The sequence below is a fragment of the Tachysurus fulvidraco genome, chromosome 14, assembly GCF_022655615.1.
Source record: "Tachysurus fulvidraco isolate hzauxx_2018 chromosome 14, HZAU_PFXX_2.0, whole genome shotgun sequence".
Classification (NCBI taxonomy): Eukaryota; Metazoa; Chordata; class Actinopteri; order Siluriformes; family Bagridae; genus Tachysurus; species Tachysurus fulvidraco.
In genome coordinates this window covers 14731747-14747719 of record NC_062531.1, presented here as the reverse complement: position 1 = coordinate 14747719, position 15973 = coordinate 14731747, and the positions used below count along the sequence as shown (strand labels likewise).

Here is a 15973-nt window from a genome sequence, read left to right as displayed (position 1 = left end):
ACCCATATTCAGAATTTGTTCTCTGCGTTTAACTCACCCAAAGTGCACACACACAGCAGTGAACACACACACACACCGTGAACACACACCCGGAGCAGTGGGCAGCCATTTATGCTGCGGCGCCAGGGGAGCAGTTGGGGGGTTCGGTGCCTTGCTCAAGGGCACCTCAGTCATGGCCGGACCGAGACTTGAACCCACAACCTTAGGGTTAGGAGTCAGACTCTCTAATCATTAGGTCACGACTTCCGCCAAATATGGAATATGGAATAATAAATGTAGATAAGCAAGATAGAGAAAAAAGATTATCAAAGGATGAAGAATGACTCAAAGCAACTGGTTTCATTGTCTTTTAAACAATCAAACCTAAATATCTGGCACTGTACAATACATAGTGAAACCAAACAACATTCCTCCATGACCACATTTATTCGTTTATTAATGAATTATTATTATTTTTTTAATTATTATATTATTTATTTAGTGCTTTATCTCAGATTGTGCCTGTGAAATGTTCAGAAGTGATCAAAAGTTTTTCGATTTCGCAACCAATAACCCACTCCTCCAAAAAAAATGCAGTCTTCAAATATTTTAGTTTACTGCAGAGTTTGTGCATTGGAATACAAAGAACCTATAGTTAAGTTGCTATTGGGCAAGAAAAAAGAAAGAATTTAAATTGTTTTAGATAAAAACTTGAAAGAGAGAGTAGAATAGTTAACAATTGGTGATGTGGATCCTGAGGACAACCACACTGTTCAAGTGAATTATGTGAAATATGGAAGAAAAAAGCTCATGAAAAAGCATAGCCATCTTCATTAAATAGAAAGAAACGATAATATTTGCTAGATGCCTTAAATTAATGCAGGTGTTTTATTATTACATAATTATTACAAAATCCAAAAAAATATTTGAACACAATTAAAATGCTTCCAAAAATATACAAATATTTTTGGAAGCACTTGAATTGTATGTGTTAAAATATATATATTTTTTGATTTTGAAAATATTTGATGTATGTAAGCACTTTAATGGGAGATGGAAAAATAATTTTACACTTGCCAATTTCTGTATTGATACTTAAAATTAAATTAAAAATGGCTGATATATGAGCTATTATTCACTCAGTCTGCCCCATCGAAACTAAAGTTAACACTTACATGATTTTAACACAAATTATACAGAATCTATAAGCAAAAAATAAATGTTTCATATCTTCTGTCTAGTAGTAGGTGTACAGTAGCTGCTGCAAAACTGATTATGTTCCCTCAGGTCATAGATGTTAAAAGACAGACCAAGTTTGGTATCAGTAAGCATTGCAGAGACATAACATAGCTCACTGACATATTTGTAATGCGTTATACTCAACATTATACTCAACCATTATACTTGGTGAATCAAAAATATTGGTCTTCTTTATTTTTATTTTGTGAAATGTAAAGAAATTAGAAAATTGAAACTATAATAAAATACAAATAAGTAATAAAAATAAATAGAGTAACTGCAATGTGAAGAATAACTCTCCAGTCACTTGCAGCTTTTGCTCTTTCATGCAGATATACAATTAGCCAATTATGTGTTAAGGCAGAGGCGGGAAACGAACCGTTTAATATCGTTAAATATCTTCTGTTAAAATTCACATCAAATATTGGAAAAAGTGGGGGTGATGGAGGAATAGTTCTTTGGATGGGTTTTTTTTGGATCGTTTTTCTGTTCTTTCCCGAGGGCTGCTAAGAACCCATTGATGATGCTGAAATCGTTTACAAAGAAAGCAGAATTGAACTAACCCTTAGTGCTGGCTACAATCCATAGAGGGTTACCAGATTAGGCTCAAATCTGCGAAAAATGTTTTTTTATTTTTTTTTATCATATTTTGCAGTACATATTACACTGTGATAGTGCATATCATTGGGTGTATTTAAATACAAATGTTTAGAGAATTATTTTGATTTGTAGCCGTTATCTAGCAGGATACGGCCACTTCAATCTGGCAACCCCGAAGTGGAGGCTGAAGAGGAGGAGAGTCAGAGCACTGACTCACTCTGCTGTCAGCCCAGAATGAGCTGGATTCCCAGGTTATATAATAAAATAACTTTATATTATAATATTATAGAAGGAGTTGGATTCCAATGGAAATATAATATAATAACTTAGGGAACTTGGGTCAGCGCACTTGACCGAACTTGGTCACAGCGACACTGGAGCGCTTTCTATCCAACACTCACCACTGCAGTTCGCCTTCAGCTCCTTAGAGTCCCAGCAAACACAACATTACCTGCATTGACATGTATTCAAATGACAGGTAAGTAAATTGATTTGATAACGTACATCTATATTTATAGTTTGGTGATTAGAAGACCAGTTTAAGAGAAAAATGTGAACACTTTTTCCTGTGCGAGTAATCTTTCATGATTTTATGATTATTTGTTATGATGAACATGTGTCACTGTGATTCACATGTAGCACACAGATGCGGATAAAGGCGACGATGTTCAAATTCACGTTTATCTGGTTGATGGACTCTTTAACGTATGTCCGATTTCCATCAACAATCGAGCAGGTTAAATAGTCTATAGCCTTGTGGTTTGGTCATTAATACAAGGCTCATGATGCACCCACCGAATTAAAACAATTATAATTTGGCTGATATAATCTTGTGATATTCAAGGCATTGGTTCATATTCGTTTAAATATTCGATCATTTTTGGTTTGTAACAAAACAATCTATACACTGGAACTGTTATTTTCTGTGATCACTTAGTGTTTTCTCTCCGTTCTCATGTGCGCATTTGCTGTTATGGAGTTTGAAGTGTACACAGGTCTTATGAATAAGATTTTTTTAAACGATTCCTAGAATAATCGCATGAAATCTTTTTTTTTTTTTTTTTTTTTTGATCCGATCTAAACACGCAGACACCATGAAAAATAACGGACCTTGACATTAATGCCACATAGTGCACTAGAGAAAGAGGCGTCCTCCTGTTATAGTAAGCCGATTGGTTTGGATAAAGGCCAAATCCTCATACACCAGAACTAAATAGTGTATTATAACAAGAACAAGCCCTGAACAAGACAGCTTTCTGCGTGTATGGAGACCCTTTAGCTTGCAGTTAGTATAAATAAATAAATAAATAAATAAATAAATAAATAAATAAATAAATAAATAAATAAGGCTTTATAAAGCAAATTCTAGGGTATAGATTATGTATTAACCATATGTTATTTATTAACTCAGAAATCACAATTATATTTACACATGATACAATTATTTCTGAGGAAATGTCGAGCTTAATACAAAAAAACAGGTGCTAAACTGAGCCTTTTTGGTACAAACGCATCTCACTGGGTAAACAACCTCAAAGAATTCCCTTTGGGGCAACATTTTAACCCTCAAAAATTGGATTTTAATATTATATTATTATTTTAGCTGATATTAACGTTATATTATATATCCATATAATATTTTGTACGTGATCATTTTAGGTCAAAATAATGACTTTTTTTATATTTTGGTACTGTTTATTTAGAATGATATCAGCTTTGAATGACATAAACTGAGATAAGAATCAGTATGAATATTTATTTTTTGCAAAATCCGAGCACAGAACAGAATAAGATACGAAGTGTCAGTCATCATCAATATTTCCTTTCCACCAGACATGTTGATTTAGCTTAAATAGTTAGAAAGGAACTCCAGAGTTCATATCTGGGGATTATTTGCAGATTCATTCTCCAAAGAACATAGCAAACAGAGTAATGGCATGCTGCTTACTGCATTGCAGTGCACTCTGAAATAATGCAATTATTATATCATAAAAACCTGCATTTAAAAAAATCAAATGTTGTTTACGTTATTGATACTGACTGTACACAAAGCGACCCTTACTACCCATGGAAAAGAATAAATGAATGATTAGGATCACTGTTTAAATCCTGGCACTTCTGCACTCTCAGACAGCATTTTCTAGAGAGCCATAGACTAGCACTTTAAATCAGAAAAGGCTTCATTGTCTGCAAGCCTTTCAGCTGATGTGCAGAAGTCACAGTGTCCTCCAAAACCCCATGCTGTGTTGATATCATTTCATCCTGTCATTTCAATGGTCAATGGTCAAAGACGCCACCTCTTCCCTTTTTATTAAACTCATTTCACAATTACTACTGATATCAAAAGGGACTTCTGCCATCAATTTAGCAGTATGTTTAAAAGATAAAAGTTGCTGCAGAATTGGCCACTATGCTCCAAAGTGATAAGCACAAAGCAGATAGGATACAAAGCACATAGCCATAGGATAGCTCTAAGATTATCATCTCACCTGGTTTTTCTTTCACTTCTGATCAATAACTAAATAAACATCTTGGGAAGTTAGAAAGCAATATTGGAAAAATGTATGTTTACTCTCTTTCCTCTTCTGAGTAGAATAAGCCGGAATTTTATTTTTATTTGATGTTGGCTCATTTCATTCATAACTGTGTCTGCCAAGTCTGGTGTGAATAATAATAGTAATGTGCTATGCAGTACATATGGCAGGTGTTTACTGCTGGGGGACCAAAACAGTAATTGAAGTGAGTCTTTCGGAGATGCTGTTCTGCATTTTTCATTATCCATTTGAGAGAATGAAGGAATCTGAAAGGATTTTTTCACCTGCCCTCCCTTTCCTGAAGGGTTAGCAGTTCTAAATTAAAGCATGTTTGGGTGAATTTTTAGGGAGTGGAAAACACACCACAGAAGTGAGCAAATAAAGAAATATACTGTAGGCAGAAACGAAAGGCAGCATGGTGGTTTGACTCAGACAAAATCGGCCAACTGAGCTCAGTAACAGCTGATGTGACAGTGCAGAACCCCCGCTGATGGAAACTTGCCAGGGAAGAATAAAGGTCACGTTCTGGTTAATGCTGTGATGGAAGATTCTTAAGAAAGAAGAGAAAGAAGGATCGTCAAACAGAGATAGAAAATTAGTGGCTTCTACCTACTTCGACTTTGGACAAGTTGCCAACACTGATGATTTTTTTCATTCTATCAATTTCTTTCAGTGGTGTGGAGGAGAAGGAATGAGAGTATTTACAGAAAAACCCCAAACATTAGGATATGAAGAGGGGGTGGAAGTCATCAGGAAATAGCATACAAATACTCAGTATAAATTTTGGTATGAATACCATTAATAAAGAGATTCAACACAAATTTTATTAGATGGAATACATTTTTTTTAGAGCATTAAACTATTTTATAAATATATAGATATAATAGAAAATAGAAAATAGAGCTCACCTAATTCTGACAGTAAACCTAAATTTACTGTATATTACAAATAACTCACAATAATAGATTACTGTAACCCACAGCAGCATAATTTGACATTATGTCATAGCATAAAGACAATTATTGAAAAAAAGCAACTACAAATACAGTTTTTTACAGTTTTTGAATAAGTTGTTTAAAAAAGTTTACATTGTTTGAAACTGACATTAACAGTCTTATCATAGTAAGATAAATAGTAATACCAGAATCTTTATTGAACTCCACTTCAGTGTACTTCCAGTTACAAACATGGACACTATGGACCGTTCCATGCCGTGTTCATTGTCACATTTACAGTCAAATACTGATTGCACACACCTGGACTCCTACTGGACATCTGCTCACGCATATCTTTAATAACCTTCACCTGGACTTTCACTTCATGAAGTATTCTTTCAGCTCTGTGTATTTACTTGTACCAAATGTACCAACCCTTCTGTTCATGTTTGTTGTTTTTGAGTTTTGACCCTAGCTTGTTATCTTGTTTCTGGATTTTTGCCTTTATCTTGTATACTCTGTTTGCTCATCACCTGACCAACTACCTGATATTTTTTTTGACCTTTGCCTAGTGAGTTGGATTTGTTTGATGTTGACAGTTGTCACTGTCTGACAAGTCTGTAAAATATGCTACTGAACTGTTATACTTGCGTTTTAAAATGCACTTGCTTTTGGAAGTTGTAATGGAGCAACTAACTGGTGAAACATGAATATATGCTATTTAATTAGCATGAATCAAAAATAGTTGGAATTTAATATTTCAGCTCAGCATTAGTATATATTTATTTAATAGTTATGATGCATTAGGGTTATAAAGCAATTCTTTTTTGTGAATGCTTCCCAGAAGTAGAGACAGATTTGTAAGACAAGGTTGCTGGGGATACTAGAAGTGACTTAGTGTATTCACCTTCACGTGAAGATCACTATAATAACAGAAAAAAATAATTACTAGAGATTACTATCAAAATCATCAAATGAAATCTCCTAACTGGTGTAGAGACTGCATGTATTATTGTGGCTGTGTTAATCAATAAAGTTCTAATCTGATTGCCAGTTCATTTGGTGAGAGCTTGGACAAAAACGGCATACAAATGAGAAGAATATCACTTAGTTCTCTGGAGAGGGAAATGCATCGGCTCTCAAAATGCTAATGGATTTTTACAAGTATTCTCCTTGATGGTTAATCTGGCAATGTTCATGCATATCGCTGCTGAGATCCATAAGATTCCCCTGCCAGGGTAAATTTTCTAATTCTGTTGCTTTCAGTTTATGTTTTTCTATTGTATTTGCTTTGATACCCACTAAAATGGAAAGCAAATTATTAAAGCCATAAACATGTGTTTTCTCATCTAACAGAGTCTGCCGGATTTTGATAAAAATAGTATTCCTGTTTTAAAATCCAACTGAGGCATTTGAATTGAGTGTAAAAGTGGTTTTAAAACCAACATCAAGGTTTTCTGGTGGCCTGCAATTCACAGCTCCTAAGAAAGCCGAAAGCAAAAATGTCTTAAAAAATGGATGTGTGCATGAAATCACATGTAATTAATAAATTATTAATAATACACAATGTACTTTGAAAAATTACTAGCTGTTTTGGGGGTATTGAACAATGTAATGTGAACTGATAAGAAATACACACACACACACACACACACACACACACACACACACACACACACACACACACACACACACACACACACACACACACACACATTTTTTTTAAAAACCACTATGTACAATTTTTAAAACTTTCAGATGTAAGTAATGAAACATTAAATTAAGCAGGTAAATGAGGCAAAGCCTGGAGAAAAAAAAATTGCTGATAACTGCCAGAACTGAAGCTGAATATGTTTGGCTTTTATCTGAAAATCTTTGTCCTTCATCCAGTTCATACAGGTATTTTAAGAAAGGTCATATGATTCATATCAGAGAGTTGATTCTTCTATATTTGTAAATGACCCGAAGAAACATTTTATTGATCTGGGACAGGTGAAAGTCTATGAGTGATAGAGATGTTTTGTCAAGTATAGATTTGTATGGCTTAACAAACACTTAATGTTCATCTTTAGGCAATCCCATCTACGGTATTTTGCAAATACAAATTCACATTCATCAACATACAGCTCAGTTCTCACACTAAATGAATTTCACATTTCCTGAATGTTTTTAATGTGATTCTGTGATTCATTTAATGTGATTCATTTAGCTTAGAAACATTTCATTACTGTTAAACATTTCTTTTGTGTTACACGACATACAGTATAGTGGTCAACTAGGAGGAAAGCAAGAAATAAGCTTGAAAAGCATGCACATAGGCTCTCATATAAACCTTCATAAACTTTAATCAGCTTAGAAGTTCTGATAATTCTGTATAACCAAATGTTCCAAAATACATTATAATAATACATAATATAATAATAATAAATAAATAAATAATAAATAAGTCTCATTATAGTGTTCAACTTCTGTCTATATGTGTTTTAGGGAGGATCATCTGCTGGCATAAGTTCTATCACAGAACATCCTAAGTGCCTTATACTGGAGCCAGGCCAAATCCAGGGAGGCTGAAAAATGACATGCCCTTTGTCCAAAAATAGTTGCCAGAAAAGTTACTGCAAAAGGTTTATTATACAAGAGTGAGTATATTTCACCACATATTTAGCCCATTTACGTGGTAATGAACAAGTAAACAGTGCTTTGTGGACTTTCGTTACACATAAATTACCATGAAACAGGATTATATATTTATGATAAATAAACAATATTTAGACAATTAAAACAATAAAGACTTTAAGAATTAGAACAATCTGTAGTTTGACTTGATATTTAGATGTATCCAGATAACTAAGTATTCAAAATATACTCTGACTGTGAATAATGTAAAAACACTCAAAAGAAATGTACACCTTGTTCATGATTTGTTTATATTAAGTTTTTCTGACTTTATTACAAAAATGTTTAGTTTCATTTTTGTATTTCTGCATGCACCATAAATTTTCCTGAGAGTAAATAGATAAAAATCTAATAATCATAGACATCATGTCATGATGAAATAACACAACAGGTTTAATTTTCATTTGTCTCTTAATAGCTGTCAGCTGGAGATCAAAATGTAAATGCACTGATGCCCTTGGACTGCAGTTAGCTCAGCATCTGATATTTAAAATCTTGTTGCGGACCATTGAAAGAAATGCAGTGATAAGACAAAGTAAATTAGTGCAGCGTGCCTATTCATCAGACCATCACCAAATGAAGTTGATTTTTATTGCGGAGAACATGACTCCATGGATTCAGAACTGCTCAAACTGTAGCCAAGCCCTGGTCATGGAGCTGAACATCACAAAGGCTATTGTTCTGAGCTTTGTGCTATCTATTTTTGTTATATTTGGAGTACTGGGCAACATCTTGGTAATCTTGTCTGTGGCTTGCCACCGCAGCCTTCGGACGGTCACACATTATTTTATTGTAAACCTGGCAGTGGCTGACCTCCTGTTGAGCTCCACCGTGCTTCCATTCTCTGCCATTTTTGAGATGCTGGGCCGCTGGGTATTCGGCAGAGTCTTCTGCGATATCTGGGCTGCAATGGATGTGCTTTGCTGCACAGCATCTATAATGAGCCTGTGTGTTATCTCTGTGGACCGCTACATCGGAGTTAGTTACCCACTACGCCACCCAGCCATTGTGACTGAGAAGCGGGCGTTGTTGGCACTTATGGGAATTTGGGCTCTGTCCATTACCATCTCCATTGGACCACTATTTGGGTGGAAAGAGCCAGCACCAGAGAACGAATATGTGTGTAAAATCACAGAGGAACCTGGCTATGCCATTTTCTCTGCAGTGGGCTCTTTCTACCTCCCCCTAGTGGTTATACTGGTTATGTACTGTCGTGTATATGTGGTGGCCCGCAGGGAGACGTGCAGCCTTAGGAAAGGACACAAAACTGAGAAGGCTCACCATGCAGAAGCAGTGACATTACGGATACACAGAGGCAACACTTCTGTGGTGGAGGAGGAAACGTTGAGGAGTCGCACTCACTTCACAATCCGCCTACTTAAGTTCTCCAGAGAGAAGAAGGCTGCAAAGACACTGGGCATTGTGGTGGGGTGTTTTGTTCTCTGCTGGCTGCCATTCTTCCTGGTTCTGCCCATTGGTGAGTTTCAGGTTTCTTTGTATTGGTTAAAAAATGTAAAAAATATAACCCCTCAATGTCCCAACTTAATATTCACGTACTCCTATTAAATTTACAATACCAATATAAATTCGCTTAAAAGACCTCTTAGCGAGGAATGTAATCTGAAAAAGATTGTGCTTTTAATTGATTTAAATTGATAAAAACTAGTTGATCACTTCAAATTTCTTCTGATATGTGTTATTTAAATTTTTTATGTATTTGCTAATATTTTAAACTATGCCTTCTATAATTAAAACACAAACACACACACGGACGCATGCACACACACACACACACACACACACACACACACACACACACACACACACACACACACACACACACACACACACACACACACACACACACACACACACACACACACACACACATGCACAAGTACAGTGGCTAGGTCCCTTAGAATTAGTTTCTTTCATTATGGACCTTGATTTCTCTTAGATAAAGGTATCTCTTTTTTATGCAGTATGCACTGTATTCATTCACTAATAGCCTCAAAGTTTCCCTTGTGTACTAAATAATGGATACAAAGAAGAGCTCATCTGTATTCTCCACATGTGGAATGTACTCATCAGAAACACAAGATCCTCTAAACCTTTGAATGCATTTCTGTTCCAGACGAGGTTACAGACAAAAAAAAAAATACAAAATATATATTAGCAGTCAAACATGTATAAATGCAGAAAATTAGATTAATCTATGACACGAAACCTAACGAAAACAAATTGTCTAACAAATATGTAACCAGTGTTTTACAAGTACATCTGATGTCACAAATACTAGGCCTGGATTTATATTACAGGTCCCACTGCAAGTGTTTGCTTTAATCAGTAAACATATTGATTAAATAAGTAAAAAACCTACTGGTAACATAATGGAACATCTATTTTTTGAAGCCTGTGGGATTTGCTATTTGCATGCCTTTCAGCGGGTGCTGACCTGCCTAACATTAGAGTAAATAAAAAAATAACAAGTAAGAAAACCTTTGTGCAATACCTTTGTATACTGTATGTACAAGGAAAAATAAAATAATTAAATAATTAATAAAAACTCTTATTAGTCGCTACTGACACTGATTATCGGTAATATTTACTTATGTGCTTATAATACTAAAACTGAGGGATTTACTTTTTAAAGAATTAAGAAAAATCTGCTCTGGGCATCTGAGGAAGTACATATACTGTACAGTAGGTGCATTTGCATTGATGCAGGTTACCATACAATACTGGATGTTAAACTTAGATGAGCATTTTCAATATTCTTAAATGTACATGTACATTCAAGGCATTTGTGAGACACCCTTATCCAGATCAATATACAAAAGTGCTTTGAAGCCTTTATCAATAAATACATCAATATTAGTTTTCTAGGTCACATCATATCATACCTGTTAGATGGACAAACATTCTATATTGTTATATGTTTCAATATTATTATTATTATTATTATTATTATTATTATTATTATTATTATTATTATTATTATTATGTTTGCTGTTATTAATCTCACGCTATGCAGGCTATTTTACATGAATTAATTCATTTATTCATTTTCATTAAGTGCTTTATCATTGCCATGGTCTTTGTACCACTACCCTTAAAATATTCACTTCTAATCAGAATAATGCAGAGAATAAATTAACTCTGTATGCACTTAAACATAAACTTGCTGCATTAAAACTTTGTGGTCAAGAAACAGATATACTCAAAGCAAAGCTAAATGATTGTTATGCGCTTTGTTATGTTTGACTTAGTTTGACTTTGATGGGTCAGTGGAAGTTCAGTACCACCAGTTGCACTAACAGCTGAGCCAGTGGGTGATCTCTCTCTCTCTCTCTCTCCCTCTCTCTCTCCCACTCTCGCTCTCTGTCTCCTCTCACAAACTCTCTTGCATTAAGGTACTAAGTTTTCACTGGCCATTGGCTTGGAAAATTGGACGTATCTGCCCTCAGTGGAGTCAGGCATTGACGAGACCCTTTGAGGCCATAAATCCAAGTTGCTTTACATTTTGCCAAACTAATGTCATTCGGACATAGTAGCTTAATATGTAGAAACACGTTCTGAATTAAAAATCCTACATTCCACACTTTTTATTTTTTATTCTTGTAAATTAAACTTGTTTATTGTTACTATAAACATTTCCTCTAAATCTGTTAATTGTGAACTGCCACAAATGCATCACTGTTTACAGAAAAAGGTTTATTCCTTGTAAATGAGTAGGACTATATTTTATGAAATATATATATATATATATATATATATATAGAAATAAATATATATATATATATATATATATATATAGAAATAAACAAACAAACAAACTAACTAAATAACTAAACCAGTAGTAATTAATTTAAAAAGTTGTTTACTATTATCCATAAATCACACATATTTTAATGTGAGAATTAATTTGTAACACTGTTTGATGGAGACCGCATGTAGTCCATGTATACCACATTCAGTTAATGAGATAATCAAGCACAGGATCATGATAAGATGTTTAAACAGAGAACATGATGCTGTAGTAGGATCCTTATGACTTGCTTTCTCAAATAATGTGAAATGGTGGTTTATTTGGATTTATGCTGCTGCTCTATAAGAGACTGGAATCATAAGAGACCAGCTGAGAAAAACACTTTAATAATGCTTTGATGAGAATATTTTCTTTGTCACCTCCTTCTTTTATTTGTCATAGCAAAACTTTTTCCTTTCATATATAAATACAGATTTTTTTTCCAAAAGAGCAATTCCCGAAATGATAGCCATGCAATTTAAACTAGTGGACTACATTAATTCAGTTTTGTTCAATAGAATTATAGTCCTTACTCCTTTGGGCAATAAAATGGCTGAAGCATGCTTGGTTAGACAGAGACCCACCCACAACTTTCACAACTGCTGTCCTTTTCTCTCATCTTTTACCCAGCCCACGTACACAACCCCCATGAGAAGCACTCATAAAGTGTCCTATGAGACAGCACATAGCCTTTAGCTATAAAGATGGATGCTTCATTTCAAGGTTAGGTGGCTTTCTCCGACAGTTCATTTCAGTTAATGTGCTAGACAATGTGCCTTTGAAAAGTCAAAAGGCGCATATGGGCTATGATGAGGTGCATTTGCCCTTTTTCATTTCCCTCTCTGTTGTAAATATGAATGTTTTCAATGAAGTTCCTTTCTGTATAAGCAGTTTGGTGTCACATTGGACTATATATTAAACTGACCAATAACCTTGATTAAGAAAGTAGAAACTAAAGCTTTTCAATTCAGATGTCCTTTAACCACCATGGGTTAGAAACCACATCAAAAACCACCTTAAAGTCAATTTCTACTTCTAAAAGAAAATCTTATAATTAAAATCTGTTCATGAAATATACCTCTATCATGAAGACATCAACCTACGAAATCCCCTACTACAATCTTGGGAGGGGGATTAACTGAATAGTGTTGTGTTCTTAGGAAGTTGTTTTTTATGTAGATTTAAATATGTAAATATGTATGTGTGTTTCTCAAGGATCCATCTTCCCGGCTTACCGGCCCTCAGACACTGTCTTCAAAATCACCTTCTGGCTTGGGTACTTCAACAGCTGTATCAACCCAATCATCTACCCGTGCTCCAGTCAGGAGTTTAAGAAAGCCTTTCTGAGTGTGCTGGGTGTTCACTGTCTGCGACGCAGCACCAGACCAACATACCCACTGTGCCAGGGCCATGCTGCCAGCCACACACAATCAACTCTGCTCTCATTGGGCTCAGAGACCCGCAGCGAGCCATCACATCTCAGCCCGTCGTCCTCTATGATCCTGTCCTGTACACCCTCATCTTCCCCAGTGGGGGGGTTAGGAGTCAGTGCTGGGGTCAGTGCTGGGGCGAAAGCAGCAGGGGTGTGCAGCAAGAACTTGCTGAGGATGTGTTGTTGTGCTGGGGAATTCTCAGCACATACAAAGCCTCCTGCATGCCATTCTCTGCCTGTTATTAAGGTTCATCAGCTTTCTCTTTGTGAGAATGGTGAGGCAGTATAAGCAACAGAAGCAAAACACTGTTTTGGATAAAACCATATGCCTCAGAGTGTGACTCATGAAAATCCAGATTGTTGGCAAACAAATGGACACAATTTAAAGAAGACAGTGATGTGCATTCATTCAGAGAGTTGGATTATGCCAATTAAAATTGTGCTGTGTAGCAGAGGGAAAAGTTACCTTTAGTCGATTTGATTGGTAAGCTGTATACATTTGCACAGAAAGAAAATACATACTTTTGTATTAATGTTGAAATTTCTATTAATTTTAAAAGGTTATACAATTGTCAGTGGACTTGAATACATGGTGTATGCTTTATTAATGTGGTGTTTATTACCTTACCTCAATTCACTTTGATTAGATGCACAAATTCATATGATGTATTTGGGAATAAGGTGCAGTAATATATACAAATACAAACATTGTTGCCATTGCTTTTTCTTTCAGATTTCTAATTAAAACGATTGGGATATGTGGAACACCTGAAATATGCTACAGTCTTATGTGTATGTTTGGTTCTTAACAAGAAAAAGTAATACATACTCTGTTATGAAAATGTCCAAATATCAAGAGTCATGTAAAATGCTTGATCAAATAAGCTGATTTTTTTCATGCATATTGCCCCTAATTGTTATTCATGTTATTTCTCTGTATAACTCATTTAAAAACACACATTGGAACATTCACATGAACAGGTTTGCATATGTGAAAATGTGCAAAATTGGTAATACCAAAAAATGTATCTTTCACGTGAATAATATAGTATTATCCATTTTGAATATTTAACAACAAAAATGCAATCTGTATTTGCAAAATGCAAAGCAGTGTCAAGAGGATTATAAGATTCTTTATTCATTATAAGAACTTCATGGCAGCTCAACAATTGTGTGTTTGTGTGTGCAACTGTTTCTGTTAAGAAATATGTAAAATCATGTTCAAGTAGTTTGAATAAGTGATTATTTAATTATTGATTATCAACACAAAAATACATTACAGGTGGTTGCTCTTAAAATTGGTGACGAGAGGTACTTTAATAAGGCTGCAAACTAAACATTAGCTTTAAAGAACAAAACAACCTACAAACTGTAAATTACAGAGATAGATACCTAATTGGCCGAGCTGCATTTAGTTATTTTAAAAACCTTTAAATATCAATGAATGCATTAAATTCAATATTAAAGTACCATGTTTTAAAACCAATTAAACTGTTATACTATGTTCATTGTCTATAGAATGCCCAAATCTTTGCTCATTATTTTGCTTATTTACCAAAGGATACTGTTAACACACCACATTGTGTTTCAGAATTAATTATTGTGATTATTGTTGTGTTATTAAAAACAGTGGCATTTTGATGATTTGTGCTCACTCCTTTATTTGTGTCATTGTAAGCAAATAGATACTGCTAGACAATCACATTTTTTAGTGTAAATTTTAAAGAAAAAAAAGGAATGACTGGAAAGACAGACCTTTGTCATTTTGTGTAACATGCTTCATATTGTCACTTTTTGCACCACTGACTTTATGTAATTTTAGTTGGCACTGTTGGATAATTAATGAAAAAATAAAACACACTTCCTGCTTTCAAATTGAGAATAATGATGTGCTAGTCATGCAACTTATTTGGCCTGCCTTCTCTCAAATGTTGAAATGATGGTCATTAGGTTGCCAGCCCTTCAGATCAGTATATTTTGATAAATGGATAGATTTTAGAGACCACATAGAATACTGCGTTCAGCCTGTAACACTAGACTCTGGTTCTATATCTTCCCTCCTAACCACCAGATGGTATTTAATACCTGGACATCCTATTGTGCATTTGCACACTATGCCAAAATTCTGACCATCCCAAAGTGAAAGTGACATGACTTTTGCTATCAAAACCTCCTGCACTGTTACTTTGGCTCATTTTCTCTGCTTGCCAAAGCCAGCATTTGTCTTTCAGAGCATTAATTTTTGTGTTGTGTATATGCTTTGTATTGGAACTGTAGTACTATTCTCTTCTGTTTTTCTTCTGCTTTTGAGCACTGAGCATTGGCTATGACTTGCTAGCTTAGCTGATAGCTTACATTCCCCTGTGTCCAAAATCCCTTCCTCTACCACTGACAAGCCATATATTCACTTAGTATTTTTATTGTGAAAACAGTGTGTGTTTCCCTCTGTTTTCCCTCACATAACTGCACCCCAGCTATCCAACAGACCATTCATTCAGCTGCTTAGTTTTTATGGGATACGAGTGCATCCCTCCATTTTACTCTCATACATCTGGAGTTAAGTGCAATTATAAGCTGGAGTGTGACTATTTTAACCATAACTCCATAGAGATGCTGTGGAATGACCTCAAGAGATCTGTTTACACCCTAAGAATATGGCTGAGCTAAAGCAATTCTGTAAGGAAGAGTTCTCCAAAATTCCTCCTGATCCACAGCTACTGGAAACTTGGTTGAGGTTATTGCTTGCTGCTTAATATTTGTGAGCATGTTT

At 35.0% G+C, this 15973-nt stretch overlaps 1 protein-coding gene across 2 annotated transcripts; it reads left to right on the top strand.

The window, feature by feature from the left end:
* The first annotated feature begins 2009 nt into the window (after nt 1-2009).
* adra1aa (adrenoceptor alpha 1Aa) lies at nt 2010-14844 on the top strand. Of its 2 annotated transcripts, XR_007137793.1 has the most exons (5): nt 2010-2296; nt 7775-7926; nt 8382-9440; nt 12987-13687; nt 13937-14844. XR_007137793.1 is itself a non-coding variant. In XM_027167491.2 (4 exons), exons 3-4 carry the CDS (start codon nt 8540-8542, stop codon nt 13490-13492), a joined length of 1407 nt encoding a protein of 468 aa, XP_027023292.1. In that variant the 5' UTR covers nt 2010-2296; nt 7775-7926; nt 8382-8539; the 3' UTR covers nt 13493-14844. The 2 variants fall into 2 exon arrangements, 1 of the variants encoding a protein (XP_027023292.1); XM_027167491.2 differs by having other exon boundaries at nt 12987-14844.
* Nucleotides 14845-15973: the final 1129 nt, after the last annotated feature.